Source organism: Dermacentor variabilis, chromosome 6, assembly GCF_050947875.1.
Source record: "Dermacentor variabilis isolate Ectoservices chromosome 6, ASM5094787v1, whole genome shotgun sequence".
In the NCBI taxonomy this organism is placed as follows: domain Eukaryota; kingdom Metazoa; phylum Arthropoda; class Arachnida; order Ixodida; family Ixodidae; genus Dermacentor; species Dermacentor variabilis.
Window position 1 is genome coordinate 187,736,229 of NC_134573.1, and position 23,379 is coordinate 187,759,607.

Here is a 23,379-nt window from a genome sequence, read left to right on the forward strand (position 1 = left end):
GGCATCTAGCGGTGGCTGCGGTATCTGCATTACACAGCAGAAGCAGCGCCATGCAGCTGTAGTGGCTAACTGTAGTGCGCAACAGGCTAGGAGTGTGCGCTCGCACTCATGTACTCCAGTGTGGCTACGGTGATCTTGCCCTGCTGGTTGCGGACCGGACTTGTCCTGCACCAGCTTGGTCGACAGATAGTAGCCACATCCAAATTGCGCATTTCGAATTTCTAGCAATACGATACGATGTCTGTGAAGGCATCTAGGCAGGAGAGACGAGGAGTTCATGAGCGCGCACCTTTAAGCGTACGTGGCGTCTGACAAGTTTCGCGAGATTCGAGGCTAATTCAGTGTTTAAACTAGTCGAAATTAGCGGGACCCTACAACTACGACGCCGATAAGCAGTGTGGTCAAAGTTTCATTCTTACGCAGGAGGGGTTGCGGGCGAGTGTGAGAAGACGATAGTCAACTTCTTCCAGGAGTATGTTTTTCCTATCGAAATTTGAAACGCAGATTTATCTTACTTTAGCCACTTAAGTAAACTGCCTCAATAAATACACACAGTAACAGTAGGAAGAAGCGCACTGATCCAAACACGCTTCTTGATTGATATTAGCTATCGGCCAATATGATCGGCCAATATCGGCAATATCGGCTATCGGCCAATATCGGCAGTATGAGAATCGGTCCGATGACGTAAAGGAACAGCCGCCGGCAGCTCCGAAACAAGTGAGCAGAAGGCCTCTACCGAAAAGAGTGTGTTTGAGAAAAGGATGACTGCGCGCTCCACTTTGAGCCCCACGCGTTGCACACAGGTTGAAAATTTGGCACAGATGTTCTCAGCAGTGTATGCTCTTTACAGAATGTGTTTTGCACCATGGCCGACGGGTGGTTGAGGCCTCTTTTAAGTGAAGTTTAGTGAAAAGCAGTTACGAGCCCACTTAGCAGACAGTGCAACTTTTTCAGTATTACTGGAAAAATTCCTGTGAAGCCAACATGTTTTCCTCACAAAAGAATCGGATTATTTATTTGTGCTTGTTAGTAGAAAGGGAGGCAAATTCTGCTGGCATCAGTGCAATTCCTTGCCTCCGCAGTCCAAGCGTGAGTCGTCGTGCTAAAGCCTATGGCATGTATTTAGTAATTGTGGCCACCCACTGCTAATGCGAGTTTGAGGCAGCCCCGCAGGATGTCATTGCGTCAGAAACCGCCCCAATGGCTGACAGATTATCTCCTAAGCGAAGGTTAGATCCTTCAAGTAGTATCCATATTAGTGTACGGTCTGGGCCCTGTTCAACCGCTTCTATCTCTGTCTTTCTTGAATCCTCTGCGGCCGCGGAGTTCACTGCACTCTCAACACTTTGTTAACAAAAGCTATATTTCGTAGCGCAGCCTACAAAACCCACTTTCGATTATATCGTTGAGCCTTATCTGTTTTAGTTTTAGCTTGCGATATTTATTGCCGCTTTTACAATATTACTTTAGTTAACTTTCACCCTTTTGTAAGGTGTCTTTTATTGGTCCTCCATTAGTTAATAAACTATCCCCCGTGGTTGCTTAGTGGCTATGGTGTTGGGCTGCTGAGCACGAGGTCGCGTGATTGAATCCCGGCCACGGCGGCCGCATTTCAATGGGGGCAAAATGCGAAAACACCCGTGTACTTAGATTTAGGTGCAAATTAAAGAACCCGAGGTGGAGTCCCCCACTGCGGCGTGCCTCATAATCAGAAAGTGGTTTTGGCACGTAAAACCTCATAATTTAATTTTTTTAATTAAAACTTATTGTGTATTTCTCCACCCCTACATCACCCCAGGCATTCAGTCCTCATCCTAGATTGGTTGGCTTGTTCTGCATATCCTTGCAAAATTTGGAATCGCACAGATTTTTATTTATACGCGGTTATTGCCTGAGTCACTCCATGATCTCTGTAGGGCGCTGAAATTTTTGCGCTTTTGACAATTTAAAATAAATTATGTGGTTTTACGTTCCAAAGCCACGATTTCATTACGAGGCAGGCCGTAGTGGAGGACACTGTAATGATTTGGATCACAAGGGTTTGTTTAACGTGCGCCTATATCTAAGTACACGGCATTTTTCGCATTTCGCCCTCATAGAAATGCGACTGTCGTGGCCGGGATCCGACCCCACAGCCTCGTGCTTAGCAATTCGACACCATAGCCACTAAGCAACCACGGCGGCTTTCTTTTATTTAAAAACAGTGCAGCTCGTATTTTGACAGGGACAAGGAGGGAGACACGACATGGACGAGCGCTGACTTGCAACTGAAGTTTATTGCTTTTAACGTTTTAACGAGTTTCTTTGTATGCCGTGAGACTCTACCAGTTGCACATCTTCGTATCCCTTACGGTATAGTTTGCCCACAATGTCCTGCACCTGCACTCTCCTATGATCGTGGTGCGGTGAAGTTCAGCCGCCGCTCAGTGTTGGAGAGCCTGGTGCTTACTGTCTCTATCAAGTGACCATAAGCATTCAGCACAATCCAGGACACAGGAGGCTGCTAGTATGCACACGTGGATACAATTAATTAAAAACATATATTTTACTAACATATAAGATTTGAGCCGCTATAAAAATAAGATTATAAGATATATAAAAATAAGATTTGTTGGTACCAACATATACATACATACATACATACATACATACATACATACATACATACATACATACATACATACATACATACATACATACATACATACATACATACATACATACATACATACATACATACATACATACATACATACATACATACATACATACATACATACATACATACATACATACATACATACATACATACATACATACATACATACATACATACATACATACATACATACATACATACATACATACATACATACATACATACATACATACATACATACATACATACATACATACATACATACATACATACATATTCTCTTCCAGTAAAATTCAATGTGGTATTCGTGCCCGCTGAAGCGTATCTTATGCGCGCAGGACATGGAAATTGCTGTAATGTCTACTCAGCACATATACAAGTTATGAAAGAGAGAAGAAAGACGTAGAATTATAAACAAAATAGCATACAATAATAAAAAATACACATGCATGACTCTGATAACACAAGCTATTTCATAAAGTAAGAAATTCGAAAATAATCTGAAGTGAAAAATACGAAGAAACACAATTAAGACAAAGCACAAGAAGCAATAACATTAATGACGCGTCGTTACAGAGTAAAAAGTAGCAAAGCGCAATTATTACACTTCTAATAGACAATAAAGATATCACAGCGTATTTCAATTCTTTTATAGACTTATAAGACAACATTAAAGGCAACTAATTAAAGTGAAAGCGGGCATAAAGATACTTAATTAAGTATGTATTTTAGGAAGCTTGTAATGGCGCATGCTTCTTAAAATTCGCGGTTTAATCTCTACGTGTTTGAATTTACAGGAGAAATAATTTCTTACAACTACTACTAGTATAAATAAATGATGTTGAAAAGGAATTTCAGCAGCCACCATTTTTAAATGGTACTTAAGCACAGTTTTGTAGCATAGAATACGTTTGCCAATAGTTTATGTAAAACTTTGTCAGTTTGTTCAGCTCGTGACTGCGAGTAAGAACCATACACAGTAATAGCGTACCGCAGGATAGATTAACCCAAGGCTCAGTTGACCCAATAAAGTATTACAAAGATTATCGGAGCTGTTGCTTAATTCTATATAATTAAACAAAAGCAGTCGGACATTCTTAAAGCGGGGTGATCACTTGAAAGGTGGTATGCAATAATTGCAGTTAGAGAAGTGATGAACGTGGTTGGGTTCTTTTAGTTCTTCATATGGTATCACATGCACTAGGCTTGTCAATAACGCAGGAAACATTTTAAAAATCCAATTTCAGTTTTCTTGTTACTTTGTTTTTGTTTTTCTTCACAAAGGTATCTTTTTGTAATCACTACTAGCCACAGAGCTTACAAATTTCGCAGATCCAAGGACAATGGTATCGTATGTAAGAATAACATTGTAAATACATGAAAAAATTAGGGTAACACTTTTTTCTGTTTTCACATAGTGCTACTGCCACTATGGCATTCTTTTATTGTGATAGCAATTATATGGACACTCCTGCGCATTTCTGTCGTCGCCGTCGCCGTTAGGTCCTGTCACGGAGCAAGAAACATTTAGGAGTGGAAACTCCGCTGTTTGCGGCGACCAGAAAAAAGTCACAAGCCCGCGGAGCCGTTATCGTGCTGGCGGCGCCTGGCGGCCTGGAAAGAAATTACCGCCGTTGAGAGCGCGCCGAAGCCGCCTGCCCGGGCGCTGCATTTTTTTTTTCGCTGCGGCTTCTGCGACGCGCCGCATGGCACCGCCACTGTATATGGTCCCGTCGGCGCATACAACAATTGTGACCTTATCTGGTCGCCCGCGCTCGCTCGCGCTGACGGGAGTTTCACCTCCTAAATGTCTTACTCCGTGGGTCCTGCGTCCAAGGACGATAAAATCTTCGCCGTATGCTCTATGTGCGAGTGAAAGCGTGCCAGGGTGAGCCGGCGAATCTCGCGCACGCAAGGGAGGAAATCGGGGAGAAAGCTCGCCCTCTTCCGCTGCGCACAAGGCTCCGGGGGTTGGGTAGAGAGGGTTCTACTTCAGGCGAACCGGGCGGACGCGCGCGCCCGCCCGGGCCGCTGTATCTTGAAAGCCTTCTGCAACGGGTACAGAGCCCCCCGCGAGCTGTGTTTTCATGGTTTATTTCGCGTTGATGCCAAACGCAACACGATTTTCTAGTCGCGCGCTGCTGCTTCCTCGCAGTAGCGTTTTGACAGTGAGTTTCCGCCGTCATCTAGTGAGATGTGTTCATCTTTGCTTGTGCGTGCCCGACACCTTGCTTGTTAATTTAGTTAGTGGACCCATGTCTAGATGTTTATACTGACGATAAAACTACTACCCTTACTTCGTATAGCTGTCCACTAATTTGCGATCGCAATCGAGGCTTCTCCTTTCGGGAGAAACTGCGAATTTTTAGTTGATTACTAAACTCCAATTTGCTTATGGATACTTATTGCAGGTCCAAAGATGTAAAAGGCACTAACTGACCTATTCCAAAACTTTAGTTCACATACACTCAGCAGTGTTCAGAAAAACGTACAAATGTGACCTAGGATCGTGTTCTGAGAAAAAATTAAATAAAGTAGTCTCCAGCTGCTTGATTTATGAAAACATCCCAGTATTGCAGTATTTTTCGTGGCAAATATGACTGAAGTCTTTTTATCTCTTTCTGGGGTCATTTCATTACTGTTTTTCTTCGGCTTTCAGTTTGAAGTAGCTTTTTTTACCCTCCGCGAGTCTATCGATAACGTGCACATGGAAACACAAATGACCAGGAGTGACTCCTAGGCGCTGTAGCACGCTTACACTGTAGCAGTTCAATAAAGCTTTTGCTTTCTAGTGTCTTCGCATTATCGTCATGAGGAACACCGAAAACGGTACGAAATAGGTCCTTCACAGACGCGACGTATTATTCGAAGAGCGCGTGCCGCCATAAACGAACAAAACAGCGGCGCACAAGAGCCAGAGAGACCTTCCTAATTACTGTAAAATACACTACATAGAAATAAAAAAAGTCGCAAAACCAAAACTAAAACTTCTGTTAAACACATGTTATTTTTATGTGAGAAAAGCTTGATACCAAGTCCAGGCTTTACGACCGGGCATGCCCACTTTCCGATCGACGCGACAACTAAAACGAATAAAATACGTATTTCCAGTGTTTCGCAAGAACTCATGCACTTATTTCGCTCTCTGGCGCTTATTTCGGGGCACGCTGCGCCATCTAGAGTTGCTGTCGAGAAGCTCGCGCGTGTTCTGCGGGGCGGTACGTGTGGCGCGCCAGTCCGTACGAACACTGAGAGTGGTTTCCTCGTCTGCCGCACACTCAGTATCATGCACCGCTCGGCGACCCAAGTTGGCGACAGGTTTGTTGAAGGGCGGCACATGGCCGCATGCTCAGCCACCCAAGTTCGTCCAACAGTTGGTTTCGAACCCTGTGCAACAGCAGCCCGATGCGCTGCCCGTTCGACCACGGACCACCCAGTGACACAGGTTGGCGGGATTACTGTTAGAGAGAAACATACGTAGCCGCCCAGAACCTCTCGACGCGATACTGTGACATGATGTGCTTCTCGCAAACGAAATGTCTAGCGCTATAGGCAACATGTTTTAGCCGTGTTTACGGAACAGCTGCCCAAAGAATGATGTCCATGAGCTTGCGCAGTGGATCGAAGAGCGTCCGTGGTACAGCCGTTGCTCGTGGATATCTTAGTGAGTAGCATGCTGAAATGGAAACCGTGAACGATCCATTGATTGACTTTAGCCAACCAAAGATGGCGAACCACGACCCTTGATCGCAGAACAGTTTGCTGTTGTTGCTGAGGTAGGCTAGATGGTACTTGTAGCCGTAGCGAAAGATTGCACAGACGTGACGCTGACGTACCGACTCTCGGTTTAGGCACAATGTTTCAGATGAGAACTTCAGTAAATTGAGTATGTTTCTGTGTGCGCACTCTTTCGAACAACGCGACAGAAACATACACAATAATACGCCCACACTAGCCTTGTTTATATTTTCTTGTGAATGTCTCCTTTGCGTCGTTTGAAAGATGCAAACTACCCTTCACTTTTTATTCAATCAACCAATCAACCAACCTTTATTTTCCAAATAAGGGAAACAACTCTTGAAAGAATACTTCATCAGTCACAACTTATTTATTGTTGCTCTTCGATGTCCTTAGTTTACGAGAAGGCATTACTTAGAGGTCACCTCCATTTCCCTATTTCAATACTTCTGAAAAGTTGAAACATTTTAATTCCAGAACCGATGAATGGATTTTAATTACATTTGCTGAGCTTCAGTAAAAAAATAATTATATTGACTGCAGGGATAAACATTTCTATTAAGGGTCTCTTCCCTACAGCAGACGTTTCTGAAAATCGGCATGCTTAAAAAAATTGAAAAGCGTAGTTCACAAATCTAACTCTAGGTAAGCCAGATATCGCAAGTCTGGCAAACTGCATCTGTTAAACGACCTGAAGCGTAGAAATCTGCTAAATAGGAGATTACAACTTACGTGAAATTATTGCAAGGTTTGCGAGAACGTTTCGAAAACCTCAGTCCGAAATTACTAGTATTTTTCGAGGTGAATAATACTTCAATTTTGTTTGCCTTAGATCTCGTAAAAGGTACAGTTTACAATATTGTGACAATTTTTCGAGCTACAGGGTAGTGAACTTGGTGCTCCAGTTGTTTTAATTGCGCAGTTTTCAAAACATTGATTGCCGAAATAAAGTAGTGCTTCCTAGAAATCGGCACATTTTAACTTTTTATAGAATCAAATGCGATGCTGGTGGTGCTCAGAAAAACAATTTCTCTTTTACAAGGTATTTAGGTAGGAGCTCCTGAGCAAAGCTTCCTTAACGCCATAGAAAAAGCTCATTTGGACCAGGCCTGGCCAGGTGTATGGTGGCCAACCTAACATTGGTTGTGCAAAGCTCAGCAATATGTAGTTTGGCGGGGCTTGCAAGTTGACGTCGATCTCGCGTCGATCGACTGCAATGTGCCTGTGTTGCGAAACCTGGTACGGCGAATCCGGCCAGTTTTTTTCGCTTGCATGGCACGAGAAATCTTTGGATGGCTTTGGTTTGTTGAAAATCAGGAGCTTTTGGCCAGAGACCTGGACATTTCGTTTTGATACGCATTTATTCCTAGCGTGGTTACAGACACCGCAGCATGCAATAGCCATTATTATTATTATTATTATTATTATTATTATTATTATTATTATTATTATTATTATTATTATTATTATTATTATACCCTAATGTTAGCCGCGGCACTTAGATCTTCACCAATCTCAAGATCTCAGTGACGGTTCTGGGCTCCAGTTGACGCCATCTGAACTGGAAATACATATTCTATATGCGTGCATAATATGTATGCCGCCAGTGTAGCAAACACACATGAAGGGAGGGAAAATAGGAAGGAGCATGACGCCAGACAGCCAGCCTCGTCAATCCAACCTCCTCCTCTTTGGGCAGGCGCGTCTCCTCTCGTGGTCCGGGTGTTGCTGCGGCAAATGGCGCGGCTGAGCGCAGCTCCGCGCGCCCTATCTTGGAGGTAGTCTGCAGCGGGTGCAAATGTTTTCCGAGCCAAGATGGCTGGTGGCTTCGTGTCAGTGTGTTCTCGCGCGCCTCGTGTTGAAGGGCTGGTAATCAAGTTTCGGAGGCACGTTGAAGCGAGAGTTAGCACAAAGCGTTCGTTCGCCGCTGCTGCCGCTCTTCATAACGTCGGTGTTGTGACAGCGAGTGTCCATGGTCATCGAGCGAGATCTGTCCGTCTGCCTGCGCGCGTGAAAGCGCGTTGGTTAATGTAATTACTTGACGATCATTAGCCGTTCGTTCATTAGCCTTACACATTGCTATCGCTATCAATGCTCTGCCTTTCGGGAGAAACAGCAACTTATTTAAGGATCTATGCAAGGGGGTACATGGACATATTAAATGAGGCATTTGAAAAACTACGTTGATTTATTCTTCAACAAAAGGGCAAGAACTGCATCCAGCGTCATCCCTGCCCTGTTCTATATTATTATCTCAATTTTACTGTTTCTTCGAAGACTTGGAAATGCATCAAATGACAAAAATTGGGAAGCTTGTGGGTATTTGTGTCCATAAATGTGCAAGAAGAATTGAGTGAAAAGAGAGGATTAGCATCACCAATTGAAATATTTGAAAAGCTTTTATATATCATATGAACACAAACACATACGTATTTGTGAAGACACTATAAATTTATTATTCGTAGGTAAATATTTATGCAGTTAATTTACCGCATTCTTTCTCAGAAAATGGGTGTTATGGCTATAGCTACTATAGCTGCTACTACTTATGAGATGCTTCTGACTTTCATCAGTCAAGCCTTAGAACCATGACTTAAAGGGGTCGTCGCTGTGTTCAAAGTAGTTCTAGACAATTTCACGTGTTCAAGAACAATTCCGGATTCGTTTAACCCGGGAAGCCACAACATTCGTGATAAGTATTTGATTAGATGTGAGCGTGCCTTTCGTCATCTCTTATGTTTCATGAAATACACATCTACATACCCGCGTTGTTTTCCTGTATTTCCTACGACACATATTAGGAATGTTGTAAGCCGACGCTGCACAGGATGACAGGATGTCATGAATCAAGTGGTGGGGTTTACTTTGCACAGTAAACTACGTCACTAAGTTCGTGACATCCTGGATATTTTTGTGTTGATTGAACACTTAGAGAATCAGTATAACCTTATTTCAAAATAGCACATATACTGTGCAAGTTAATGAGGAACACAAGATGGAAATGATACATATACAGGGTGATTTATTCTATCGCTAACAGAATTTTTAACCACTCATGACATAAAGCACAATCCTATTTCTTGAGTTAGATTACTCTCAGAGGCAGACACTATTCGCATAAAAAAATGGAAGTCACGTTTTGGCTAATCAATAATTTACGCCAAATATTTCAATTTACAAATAGTAGCCAGTGAGTTTTAAAGACATACTCATCTGGAACAAATTGTTTGGGTGACACCAGTTTCGTGATTGCGTTAGGGAAGTTTGTGACAAAATGCATGTGTTCCGATCTCACCCGCCATGGTTGCTTAGTAGCTATGGTGTTGGGTTGCTAAGCACAAGGTCGCACGATCGAATCCTGGCCACAGCGGCCGCATTTTGATGGGCGCTAAATGCGAACACACCCGCATACTTATTTAGGTGCACCTTAAATAACCCTAGGTGGTCTAATTTATTCCGGAGCCCAGCGCCCCGCCCCCCCCCCCCCCACCGCTACGGCGTGCCTCATAATGAAATGGTAGTTTTGGCACGTAAGACCCCATTATCTTGTGTTCCAATCTCTTTTGTGCTTCAATATATGAAAACATTTTGTTAAAGAAAGTAAGCGGAGCAATTGTGCATTTTTATGGCATGTTTGACTGCGCTTATCTAAAGTCTGGTACTAGTTTCAAAATTATTTCCAAGTAGATGTGCCTTATGAAATCACTGGCTTTATCCGTACGTTGCAACACTTGCAGCAAAAACAATTAGTTGAAAATGTAATGAGTAAAGCTCGTTGCTTAATCAGTCATGCGTATTGATTTACACTGTAGGTAATATATAGTTCTTCAAGTGTTCCAGCTGAATAAGTAGACTTGCGCTAAATACCACAAGAATTTTAAGAAATTCTGCTAACATTAAAATAAAACACCCTGTATAATGTTGTTCCAATATTTTGCTAACATAATAAAAAGAAAAAGAAGTGTCTTTGTATAATGCCGATATTTTACTATTGTTTCAAATACGAAATGAAATATCACATTTGTGTTTGCTTACAAATCACATCATGGATAAAAAAGCAGGATTGTCAATTTTGAAAATTTAGGACTTTAACCATCTGAAACTTCGTTTCAGAGTACATTTTTCTAAATACATTGGAGCTTCGGCAGTAAAACAATATAATTTTGCTTTTCTCCGTCTGTTTGCAGGAGGGACATCTTTGACAATTTTCCCTGGATTACCAGCAGTCACCACTTTTACCAGTGGAGTGACAGGATTCATGCTAGGTGGGCCGGTTGGACCATCCACACCCGGAGGATTTTCATTTGCATTCCCTGCACTGCCAAAAGGACCAAAAGGACCAAGTGGGCCAAGAGGACCAAGTGGACCCGGCGGACCAAGTGGGCCAGGTAATAAGTTAGACTATGTATAATGGTTCACCCCATTATGCATTATACCCAACCATCGCAAGCGTTAATGGTACTACAAGAACTGACACGAGTACCAGGCTTTGTAAACAACCTAGAATACGTGAGATGCGATTGAGGAGGAAGCTTTACTTCAAGAGTTTCTGCCTAGACACACACAGAGAAGAATTAAAAATTGAATTCAGAAACCAGTCTAAAGCTTCTGCGCCCAGTGTAAATACCCGATTTGTTCTATTTTTTCATGACAGAATAATTAAACTTTGAAGAAGCTAAAGCCCACCCAAGATACATTCAGATTTTTTTATGTAGACCGTAATTTCATTATAATAATTGTTGAAAATCGCGAGAATACGAAAACTGAACGATCAAGTGTACAGCTGTTACTCTTCATTAAACAAAGATAGCGCAATCATGTACACTGCAGCTATTTAGACATATAAAGCTGACAATATTGTTGCATTAAACACCATTTTGTAGTATACCATTTATTTTCTGTAACGATTTTGTAAAACACTCGTACACATAACAATTCGTACCCACTTGTGCACATAAGTATTGTTCATGCATCAGATAAGTTAACTGGTGTAGCTTACAGAACTGATATCTGTTTTCGATTCAGATGTGTACACTGAATACCTTAATTTGCTTTAAACTTACCCATTCTCGCCAACTATTGTGAAACGAGACCCTAAATAAAAATTCTTCATACTGTAGGTCCAAAATCAAAATGGGGGGGGGGAGAGGGGCGACAGATGAAGTAGCAGACTTTGGTACAGAAAGTAACAGAGACAAAGCGCAATTTGCCTAGAGCAGCAGCCAGCCACTTCAATAAACGTGCATATATTAAATGAAGCAAGGCTATATATACCACAAACAAATTTCTGTTCATTGCTCTGGAGTAAATATATGGAATGGTGCCTGATACAGTTTAAATGTCTACACCCGAAGGGAATCATTTTGGCACACGGTAACTTAGAATCGCTACAAGCTGTAACTTAACTCCTGAAATGTTCGTATTATTAAGAAATGCACAAAATCTTGTTACGCCACCGTCTAACCTCGATCATTAAGCTCCATTGTCCATCATTTGTCCTTTTCCAGTCCCTGCCCCATTCCTACCACTGAATGTAATACTTTCTTTCCATGCTTCTACGCACATACTATAAACCATACGAGCCCTCTCCCGCTTCTTGAGCTGTTTTCTTATTCTTTTATTCTTATTTTCACTATATTATTGAAAAACTGCCACTTACCCGTCCCAAAGTCGCAAACGTCAGCATGTCTCTTCGACGCCTCCACTACACAGGGTCATGCCACTTCTCTATACGGCAGCGACGACGCCGGCGCCAATCTGCAAAGTTTAACGCCTTTTAAAGGACCGACCCACTTTTATCCACCGCGTCGGCTTCCCACCAACTCGTGTTTTTTCCCAGACTCCATGTCACCATCTCAATACCTTCAAGAAGTTGAGTCACTTTAGCATAAGCTAACGAGGATGAAGGCAAAGGCCTGCACGCACACGAGACATTCATTACGTTACTTGATATTTTCATTCGACTGCCTTGTTACTTCGTATTACTTGTTTTCTCCCACCAAAAATCGTGGGTTCGAGCGCCTTAGTTAAATATACATTAATTAACTGTGCTTCACCCTAATTAACACCAAAGGTCATGGGTTCGACTCATGCCTAAGGTTGAGGGTTCGCCTCCTACCAAAGGTCGTGCGTTCGAGCGCCTTAATGAAGTCTATCTTACTTACTCTGCATTAATTAACTTCTCCTTAATTAACAGCAAAGATAGTGGGTTCGACTCGACCTTGACGATGGCAATTGGCATTCAACTTGGATATATGGCCGCTTTGCCAATATCTCCATGGGTCGTGGGTTTCCAGTGCCTGAATTAAGTTCTCCTTAACACCAAATGCCGTGCGTTCGACTCCCACTAAACGGCATGAATACGATTGCCTTAAATAAGTGTACCTTATTTAACTGTACCTTGATTCACTTCGCCTTAACACATAATGTAGTGGATTCGATTGTCGACCTAACCGATGTAAATTGGAATCTAACTTGAAGATATTGCCGGTTCGCCCATATTCCCAAGTTGGGTCGTGGCTTCGAGTGCCTTAATGAACTTCGCCTTAATTAACACCAAAGCTCGTGAGTTTGACTCCCGCCAAAGGTATAAAGTTCGACTCCCAGGAATGGCCTAGGTTCGACCCGACCTTCACTATGTCAATTGGAACAGAACTTGAATATTTGCAAACTTAACTTACAGCACATACATAGATATAGGGACCAAACGAACGACGTACACAGTGCTTGTCTTCGTCGTTCTTTAGGTCCTTTTGTCCATGTACGCGCTGTAAGTCAAGTTTGCAATAGAATGCCAAATAGCTCCTACCCAAACCCTGCTTGGAGATATTGTCGGTTTGCCCGTATGTCCAAGTTGGTTCGCTTAAACTTTGGTGTCATAACACGGATTATTCGACCCATTAACCATCTAATGCTTGCGCCTTAAAAATGTCACGGCGCACTGCTACTAGGCCACTATAGTCATTCTTTCGACTCATGTCCCTTGGGTTGCTCCCGTGCTGATTGGCTGACCAGACCATTCTTCTAAGCCTACAGACGCACACCGCCTGCGACACCTACTGTTTCTGTCCTTTTTTCTGAAGGCTTCCAGTCCTCTGCCTCCCCAAAAACCTTCGCCCTGCTCTCTCTCTTTTATTCGCCCCCCTCACCGGCTCTCTTCCCCTCGTCATCCAACCCCGTCCTTTCTGAAATGACGCCTAGAAACACGGAATGACAGCGATCATTTTTCTTTCAATCGTTTCCTTTACAGCCAGCCACCGTAGACAACGACTACATTTGACATCACCCTATTAACCCATTAAAGCTAACCCGCCAAAGATGACAAGGCCGCATTTGAGAAAATATATTATCAAATTGAAACGTTGTCCATCCCTCGTGAGGCACTTCATCCATGTAACTCCACAGTGTCACATAGTAGTGACTGTGAATAATACAGCTGTAAAAGTGTGAATGACAAAACTAACTTCTTCTTGGGCGAACTTGTGCCCACAAAAGCAAGTTACACTGCATGCACAGCAATAGCGGCGAACACGGTAGGCGATCGTCGAAATCTGTTCTGCTGGTCAAGCGCGTTGGCTTTTGTACACGAGTCATCGAATGTTCCAGAGTAAAGGCGGAACCGCATGGCGCGATTTCAGGCGCGATTGACGCGCGGATGGTGGGACGCGCGCGTCATTTTGACGCGTGCCCAGTATGTTCCGTCACGAAATCGCGCCGCCGTGTGCTGCTGCTCGGAGTAGAAAAAAAACGCGTCGTGCGGCGCGTCCACCAATCAGAGTTCAGGTAAGTCACGTGGCATTTGGTCACGTGGCATTTTGGTTCTTTTTTTGCCACCAGATGGCCCTGCTCTCTGCGCATCTCGACGGAACCTCCTTGGCGGAATTTTTTTTTTCTCGGCAGAACTAGCGCGCGTCAAGGAAAACGTGTGCTACCGTGATTTCGTTCGCGCATCGTGTTGGTTCGCGCATCGTGTTCACCTAAAATGAACAAAGCAACCTTCAACGAGGCCCTAATAACTAAAGTGGAGAAGCGTCGCGTCTCATCGCTAATACTGGCAAGACAATTTGCTAATAATATTACCAGTGTATGGTGCTCGCTCTCTTCTCAAGCAGGCAGGCCGCACCCACATGTACCTCCTGACCCGCATTTTTTCTTGCTTCAGTATCAGCATCCCCCTTAATAGTAGCAATCGCCTCGGTAGTAAGCGGCCGACCCTCCTTTCTATATGTGAAGTTGTAAACAAGCAGCGGCTCCTCAGCATGCGGAAGGTACATAGTCGCAGTTTCGCACACGATGTTGCTGCTTGAAATTAAGCTTCATAAATACACTTCGGAAAAAAATGTCGCTGTCTAATTACAGTCAGATTATTTTTATTGTTGTGTTCTGTAAGTTTAAGGGCATAATATATATGCGGTAACAGAGACAATGCATGTCGTTGAGAGTTATGTTGTCTGGCAACCCGGAAAACGCGGCGCGAAAGCGCCGCTCCTTTTTTTTCGTACGGGTGCTAGCGCGTCGGCGGCAACGCGGGCGTTTGCCGCCCGTCGCGTTTTTCGCTCGCGAAAAACGCGCCATGCAGTTCAGCGGGGGCTACATGGGGGGTTTTTCTCCTGCGATTATCGCGCGCCAAAAAAGAAACGTGCTGGCGGGACGCCGGCCAGGCTACATGAGGCGTACGAGCGGCGAACGCCGCCGCAGTGTGGCCAGACAAGGCAAAAATATTTTGGCTACCACTAAAGGAACGAACAATGCTTATATGTTGTTTGTTTGTGTTATAATTAATGAATTATGCAATAAATACCCCACTAATATGTCTATACACATTACCAGGTATGTTTAGTATTGTATCGATATTTTTGTGGATGTTCAGCGGAGAGAGTTGGCCGGGAATGTTTCGTCTGGCGACCTTGTGCGACTGAAACGGGTGTGCGGATTGCGCAGAGTTTCAGCGCACGCGCGTGAAGTGTTCAAGGGATGGCAAGGAACGGTGAGACGGCTGGCCGCTCCCGCCGAAAACAGACGGAAGTGACTCCGACAGGCACTTCCGGTAGCGTCAGACGCGTGCGCGCCGCGTCAAAATCTAGCCGGTCCTGATCGGCGGCGGCGGGCGTTTTTCTCGACGCCGGGCGTCAAATCGGCGCCGTGAGGCGAAAATCGCCTCAAAAACGCTCCATGTATTCCGGGCTTTCCAGCTTAATGGGCGGTGCACGCGCGTCTTCCAGAAAGTTCTACACAATTCGCGTCACACATGCAATGATATTACACAAGCTTCGGTGACACCAGAACCACCGATAACATTCGAGAAACTTCTGATACATGCGCGCGCGTCCCGCGCTGAGCGGTAAGCCGTGAAAAGCGCTCGCCCGTAAAAGCCCACGTGTCAATACAGTTGATAGAATTCAACTTTCTCATTTAAATGCAACAATTTTCATTCAAGTCGGTTCAACAGTTGTCTAAGGAGAGCATTTCTGAATTCACATGTGTTTGAATAGGAAAATTTTAGTTAGGCCAGAGGTAAAGCTTCCTAAGACATTTATATCCTTCACATTTTTCAACCTCCATCGTACATGTCTGAATCAACTAAGACTGTAGAATACCTAACATGACATTTTTCTCACTATATATAATATCTCTATTAAAGGTGGACCAAGGGGACCCAGTGGCCCATTCCCAAGTGGGCCATCTGGACCAGGAGGACCAGGCGGACCTGGAGGACCATTTGGGCCTGGTGGATTAAGTCGTCCAAGAGGGCCATCTGGACCAAGTGGGCCATCTGGACCAGGAGGGCCTGAAGGACCTAGTGGGCCAAGAGGACCAGCTGGGCCATTTGGGCCTAGTGGACCAAGACCACCAACTGGACCATTCGGACCTAGTGGATCTGCAGGACCAAGTGGCCGATTCCCCAGTGGGCCGGCTAGACCAACAGGACCTAAAGGACCTGGTGGGCCATCTGGGCCTAGTGTGCCAGGAGGACCATCTGGCCCATCCGGACCTCGAGGACCAAGTGGCCCGTACCCTCCTGGACCTGCAGGACCAAGTGGACCATTCCCGAGTGGGCTATCTGGACCAGGTGGGCCTAAAGGACCAAGTGGCCCAAGAGGACCAACTGGCCCATTTGGGCCTAGTGGACCAAGAGGACCAAGTAGTTCATACCCTGCTGGACCGGCAGGACCAAGTGGGCCATTCCCAAGTGGGCCATCTGGACCAGGAGGGCCTAAAGGACCTAGTGGGCCAGGAGGACCAGCTGGACCATCTGGGCCTAGTGGACCAAGAGGACCAACTGGCCCATTTGGACCTAGTGGACCAAGAGGACCAAGTGGTTCATACCCTGCTGGACCTGCAGGACCAAGTGGGCCATTCCCAAGTGGGCCATCTGGACCAGGAGGGCCTAAAGGACCTAGTGGGCCAAGAGGACCAGCTGGGCCATTTGGGCCTAGTGGCCCAAGAGGACCAACTGGCCCATTTGGGCCTAGTGGACCAAGAGGACCAAGTAGTTCATACCCTGCTGGACCGGCAGGACCAAGTGGGCCATCTGGACCAGGAGGGCCTAAAGGACCTAGTGGGCCAAGAGGACCAGCTGGACCATCTGGGCCTAGTGGACCAAGAGGACCAACTGGCCCATTTGGACCTAGTGGACCAAGAGGACCAAGTGCTTCATACCCTGCTGGACCTGCAGGACCAAGTGGGCCATTCCCAAGTGGGCCATCTGGACCAGGAGGGCCTAAAGGACCTAGTGGGCCAAGAGGACCAGCTGGGCCATTTGGGCCTAGTGGACCAAGAGGACCAACTGGCCCATTTGGACCTAGTGGACCTGCAGGACCAAGTGGCCGATTCCCCAGTGGGCCGGCTGGACTAACAGGACCTAAAGGATCTGGTGGACCATCTGGGCCTAGTGTGCCAGGAGGACCATCTGGCCCATCCGGACCTCGAGGACCAAGTGGTCCATACCCTTCCGGACCTGCAGGACCAAGTGGACCATTCCCGAGTGGTCCTTCTGGACCAGGCGGGCCTAAAGGACCTAGTGGACCAAGAGGACCAAGTAGTTCATACCCTGCTGGACCGGCAGGACCAAGTGGGCCATTCCCAAGTGGGCCATCTGGACCAGGGGGACCTCGAGGACCTAGTGGGCCAAGAGGACCAGCTGGACCATTTGGGCCTAGTGGACCAAGAGGGCCAACTGGGCCATTTGGACCGAGTGGACCAAAAGGACCAAGTGCTTCATATCCTACTGGACCTGCAGGACCAAGTGGCCGATTCCCCAGCGGACCGGTTGGACTAGGAGGACCTAAAGGGCCTGGTGGACCATCTGGGCCACCCGGACCAAGAGGACCAAGTGGACCATTCCCGAGTGGCTTATCTGGACCAGGAGGACTTAGTGGTCCAAGTGGACCAGCTGGGCTATCTGGACCAAGTGGGCCAAGAGGGCCAAGTAGCCCATTCACAAGTGGGACATCTAGACTGGGAGGGCCTAAAGGACCTGGAGGGCCATTCGGACCTAGTACGCCGAGGGGACCAACAGGGCCATCTGGACCAAGTGGTCCATACCCTACTGGATCTGCCGGACCACGTGGACCAGTCCCAGGAGGGCCATCTGGACCAGGAAGACCTAGTGGACCCAGAGGGCCATTTGGGCCTAGCGGATCAAGAGGACCAGCAGGACCAAGTGGGCCATCTGGACTAGGAGGAGCTGGAGGACCAAGAGGACCATCTGGGCCAAGCGGGCCGAAAGGCCCGGGTGGTCCATACCCTACTGGATCTGCAGGACCAAGTGGGCCATTCCCGAGTGGACCAACTGGACCAGGAGGACCTAGTGGACTAAGAGGACCACCTGGCCCATCTGGACAAGGTGGACCGAGAGGACCTGGAGGGCCATACGGTCCTAGTGGGCCAAGAGGACCATCTGGACCAAGTGGGCCAAGAGGACCAGCTGGACCATACCCTACTGGACCTGCAGGACCAAGTGGGCCATTCCCAAGTGGCCCATCTGGACCAAGTGGCCCAAGAGGCCCAGGCGGGCCATCTGGTCCAAGTGGACCAAGAGGACCAGCTGGACCAAGTGGGCCATCGGGACTAGGAGGGCCTGGAGGACCTGGAGGGCCATTCGGTCCTAGCGGGCCGAAAGGACCATCTGGACCAACCGGACCAAGTAGGCCAGGAGGACCAGGTGGTCCATATCCCACTGGACCTGCAGGACCAAGTGGACCATTCCCGAGTGGGCCATCTGGACCAGGAGGCCCTAGTGGTCCTGTAGGGCTGTCCGGACCTAGTGGGACAAGTGGCCCAAGAGGACCAGGTGGGCCATCTGGTCCAAGTGGACCACGAGGGCCAGCTGGACCATCTGGACCAAGTGGGCCATCGGGACTAGGAGGACCTAGAAGACCTGGAGGGCCATTCGGTCCCAGTGGGCCAAAAGCACCATCTGGACCATCCGGACCCAGTGGGCCAAGAGGACCAGGTGGTCCATACCCTACTGGAGCTGCAGGACCAAGTGGGCCATTCCCAAGTGGGCCATCTGGACCTAGTGGTCCAAGAGGACCAGGTGGGCTATCTGGACCAGGTGGGCCAAGAGGACCAGCTGGCTCATCTGGACCAATCGGCCCATCGGGACTTGGAGGACCTAGAGGACCTGGAGGGCCATTTGGTCCTAGTGGGCCAAGAGCACCATCTGGACCATCCGGACCAAGTGGGCCAAGAGGACCAGGTGGTCTATACCCTACAGGAGCTGCAGGACCAGGTGGACCATTCCCAAGTGGGCCATCTGGACCTAGTAGTCCAAGAGGACCAGGTGGGCTATCTGGTCCAAGTGGACCAAGAGGACCAGCTGGGCCAAATGGGCCATCGGGACTAGGAGGACCTAGAGGACCTGGAGGGCCATTCGGTCCTAGTGGGCCAGGAGGACCATCTGGACCATCCGGACCAAGTAGGCCAAGAGGACCAGGAGGTCCATACCCCACTGGACCTGCAGGACCAAGTGTACCATTCCCAAGTGGGCTATCTGGACCTAGTGGTCCAAGAGGACCAGGTGGGCTATCTGGCCCAAGTGGACCAAGAGGACCAGCTGGACCATCTGGACCAGGTGGGCCTTTGGGACTAGGAGGACCTAGAGGACCTGGAGGGCCATTCGGTACTAGTGGGCCAAAAGCACCATCTGGACCTTCCGGACCAAGTGGGCCAAGAGGACCAGGTGGTCCATATCCTACTGGACCTGCAGGACCATTCCTGAGTGGGCCATCTGGACCAGGAGGCCCTAGTGGTCCTGCAGGTCTATTCGGACCTAGTGTACCAAGTGGCCCAGGAGGACCAGCTGGACCATCTGGACCATCTGGACTAGGAGGACCTAGAGGACCTGGAGGCCCATTCGGTCCTAGTATTCCACTTGGACCTAGTGGACCAAGGGGACCAGGAGGTCTTAGTGGACCATTCGGACCAAGTCGACCAAGGGGCCCTGGTGCACCAAGTGGGCCACGAGGGCCTGGTGGTGAAAAGAAACCATCTGCTCCTGTATTGCCACTGACACCGAGCGGCGTTCTACCTGGCACCTCTGGTGTTACAAGCATCCAGTTTGGTGGAAGGTTGGTTGGTATCCCTAAGGTTACTATCGGCCAGCCTCAGACATCTGTTTTGCTTCAACCTGGAGGCCAGGTCACATATGGAAAGACTGAACTTCATATTCAACCTCCTACCACATACGTTATTCCTGGTCAAGTTCTTACACACACAATCGGAACAATCAAGACAGGAGCCATTCCGTCCACTGTGTACAGCATTTCTGGTACTGGGCTTCAACTTCAAGGCAAGCCATTGGACTTCACACTTGTGCTGAAGGAGCTTAAGGCTACACGATACCTGTCTTGGCTGCAGAAAACTGGTGTTCTACAGCTGATCAGTGATGGAGGTAGGGTCGCATTGTTGTGATTGATCTAAGCTTTTAAGAAACAACGCGGAAGTTCCTCGTTATTAGCAGAGGCGTTGCGTTTAGACGCCTCTTTGTGTATTTTAAGCACATCATTTTTATCAAGCATTATTGTATTGCCCTCTCCCCTGTCTTTTCTTTATTTTCATTTCTTAGCCCATTCCCCAGCTTATGGTAGCGAACAGGACACACATCTCCTTTCCTTTCTCTCGTCCTCCTCCTCTTCCCACTCTATATTTGGCAATAACTGTTAAGCGAATTAAAGATGATACACTACAAGATGCTCTATTTTTATTTTTTAGCTTCTTGCTGTAATTAATTTAGATCAGCTGTATAAGTTTTGTATAACAGTTTTTTAATATTCCCTTGGTTTTCATGGTGCACAAGCTAGAGGCTTCACCTCTGAAACGAACATCATTATCAGGCAGAAATGGGTTATTTAGCCATTATATAATGGTCAGTTACTTATAGCTGTGTCCTTTCTCTACCGATGCACTGCCATACCGCTTCTGGATTCGGTGAACTTTCCCATGTGTTAGTCGCAGGTAGGATATGGATGTGACGTAAAATCGTAGCGCTAGCAACGTATGGCTCAAAACGAGGTGCACAGAAAGCACTATTTGTAGATATTGTGTACTCGCTTCGTTTGCACTGTGATGAGTTGTGAACCATGGAGAAAAAAAAACGGCGCAGATCTCATATGAGGTCATATATGTTCCTCTAGTATCTTGGAATTGACGTTCACTTGTAGCGATAACAAATACAACGAGCTGACCTCTCTTAATAGTGAAGTCTGCAGACAGCAGAAAAGTTGAATTTTAGTTGCTTGTGTATAGTAACCACAAATTTGATTATTTTACCCGCATGACCAAATTTCTGTACTGTTGCAGCTGCCTACACGATCTTCGTGCCAAGTGATGATGCCATCGCTCAGATTCGAGGACAGCTACTCTCGAAGCTGGAAGGAGACACTCAGCTTCTTAAGCAGCTTGTCCTGTACCACATTGTTCCTGGCCAGGTCACCATCGACAACGATAGGACCTACACCACGCTTGATGAAGGAAACTTGCTGCGATTTAACAAGTACTTCAATGGAAGGGTAAGTTTTCTATCGAGTAGGTTAGGTCTATGGGTGTGTTATTTGAACCATCGTAATGACTATAAATCCACGCTAAAATCAAGTTGCAGTTCAATTAAATTAAACAGAAAATTACTAGCGATGCATTGAAAGCAACAGCAATGTTTAGTGCTGCGCTCGAGCTCCTCGCATGGTGTTCTAACAATACGCCGAGGCTACATAGCACGACGCAGCACACGAGACAACTGCTGCTGCGCAGCAGGAACAGCTGTCTGTACAACTTTCTGTGGCAATGAAGGGAAAGCTACGGGTGCGTGGCTGCTGCTCATGTTTTACGGCGCCAAGTAGTCCGCCAGTGTTTGACAGTGCTTTTGGTTGCTCGGAACAGACGCTGAATCGACGCAGCGTCACATGCGACGGTTTTGCTTTTGCCCAGGCGCGAAAGGGAGAAGCCGCAAAATAAGTCAACCTTTACACCCAGTGGTGTGTTCTGTCTTATTTAACTGTTCCTAATAAGGCGTTTATGTTTTCTCTTCCCCAGCTTAAGCTCACGTGTATGAAAACACTGGACTCTTTTCAGAAGCGCTCTCACTTGTGCGCGCTTTGCCTCCGTAGCTTTCTCTTCATTGCCTGAGAAGGTTGTCCGCGAGTATTGGCGGCGAGGAGTTACGGAGTCGCCATCTATCGGAAGCGCCTCGCTGGCGTAGTATGAGGGATCACGTGGCGCGCTCCTCATAGGTTTTGATGTCAGCGCTCACTGAAGACACCATGCGCGAGCTCTCCCGGACATTTCTGTAAGTACTTTCGAAACGAGAGAAGTTTTTTACTGTCTAAATAATAATCCTGGCAAAACTGAAATCACAGACTCGTTTACAGACGCTATCTCTTTACCGAATACGTACTAGTGAACGCCACTGCGCGCGGTCGCCGCGATGGAGACTTCCGAACCGGCTTTCTTACGTGAAAGGTGGGTAAACGCTGAGAACAAACTATGTGAAATATGTTCTTATAGTGTTTGAATAACTAAATGCAGCGTAATAGAATGAAGCCTCAATGCAGCAGTCGCACAGATTCGCAGCGACCGACTGCGCGTCTGCATGCTTGTCCGCGCACTGTTTTGCTTTCGCCGCGTGCGCGCTTTCGCACCGTGCCATGAGCTTTAGGCCGCAGAATATGAGCATTTGACAGTATACAAGCAACCATTGTTGCGTGGGCGCTATCAGAGCTGCTCAAAAATAATTTCATTGTAGAGACTTCAACGTGATGTGCCGTCATGATGATTCAATCTTTTTTTTTTCTTCTAAATTCTTGGACGCTTCAATATTATTTCTCGAGTTGAGTCGCACTGTATGTTTATTGGTGTTTTCAGCGTGCGATTTCCCGCTGCTTCTTTTTTGTAATCCAGTGCACAGAATTCCAAACACAAACATGACCATATGCCATGCTTTTTTAATGTGCTTCTTACCGCTCCCTTTCCACTCCAGTGAACTTGTCAGTATATATAGCATCGACAAGTTCATAAACCAAACCGTCATGACATTAGTTGGGCAGCGGATTCGGGCGAGCATCTCAGTGCGCGTTTTCTGAACATCGCAGACCTGGCGCCGTAGCAGAAGTCTTCCTCGCGTCTGTGCTTGCTGCATACCCGAGTTGTAGCCGATTACTATTTGCCGGTTTTATGTTTCGCTAGCCAAGCTTCACGCAGCTTCTTATCCAGCGGCTACGTGTGAATAAGGCTGACACCGGGCTCCGTTGCGTACGTCCGGCACTGCGGCACCGAGCAGTATGCCTACCATGTTGCGCGCCTTCAAAGGCAGCCACTACCTACTGTAGTGCTTTCCAGCGTTGTAAAGGAGACACTCGAAGCGGGAATATCTCGCCACTAAATGAGGACCGCAGCGTACTAGGGAATTTAAACTTGTTTTCAGCTCGCTTCGGCGCTCCCGAAGCAGCCGACGCGTCCGCTATGTCCACGTGATCCCTCCTAGC

At 46.8% G+C, this 23,379-nt stretch overlaps 2 protein-coding genes across 5 annotated transcripts in view; one reads left to right on the forward strand and one right to left on the reverse strand.

Moving 5' to 3' along the window:
• Positions 1-23,379, forward strand: part of LOC142585965 (uncharacterized) — a 67,183-nt gene that overhangs the window by 33,347 nt on the left and 10,457 nt on the right. For all 4 annotated transcript variants that reach the window (XM_075697103.1, XM_075697102.1, XM_075697104.1 and 1 more), the window contains 3 exons: positions 10,588-10,788; positions 16,041-20,294; positions 21,203-21,411. In XM_075697103.1, the coding sequence (XP_075553218.1) occupies positions 10,588-10,788; positions 16,041-20,294; positions 21,203-21,411 (4,664 nt within the window). The remainder of the gene's footprint in view (positions 1-10,587; positions 10,789-16,040; positions 20,295-21,202; positions 21,412-23,379) is intronic.
• LOC142585966 (uncharacterized) overlaps positions 7,897-23,379 on the reverse strand; it is a 219,347-nt gene continuing 203,864 nt past the window's right edge. The window contains exons 2-3 of the mRNA XM_075697107.1: positions 12,060-12,157; positions 7,897-8,402 (exon numbers count right to left, since the gene is read on the reverse strand). Of these exons, the coding sequence (XP_075553222.1) occupies positions 12,105-12,157 (53 nt within the window). The 3' untranslated portion in view covers positions 7,897-8,402; positions 12,060-12,104. The remainder of the gene's footprint in view (positions 8,403-12,059; positions 12,158-23,379) is intronic.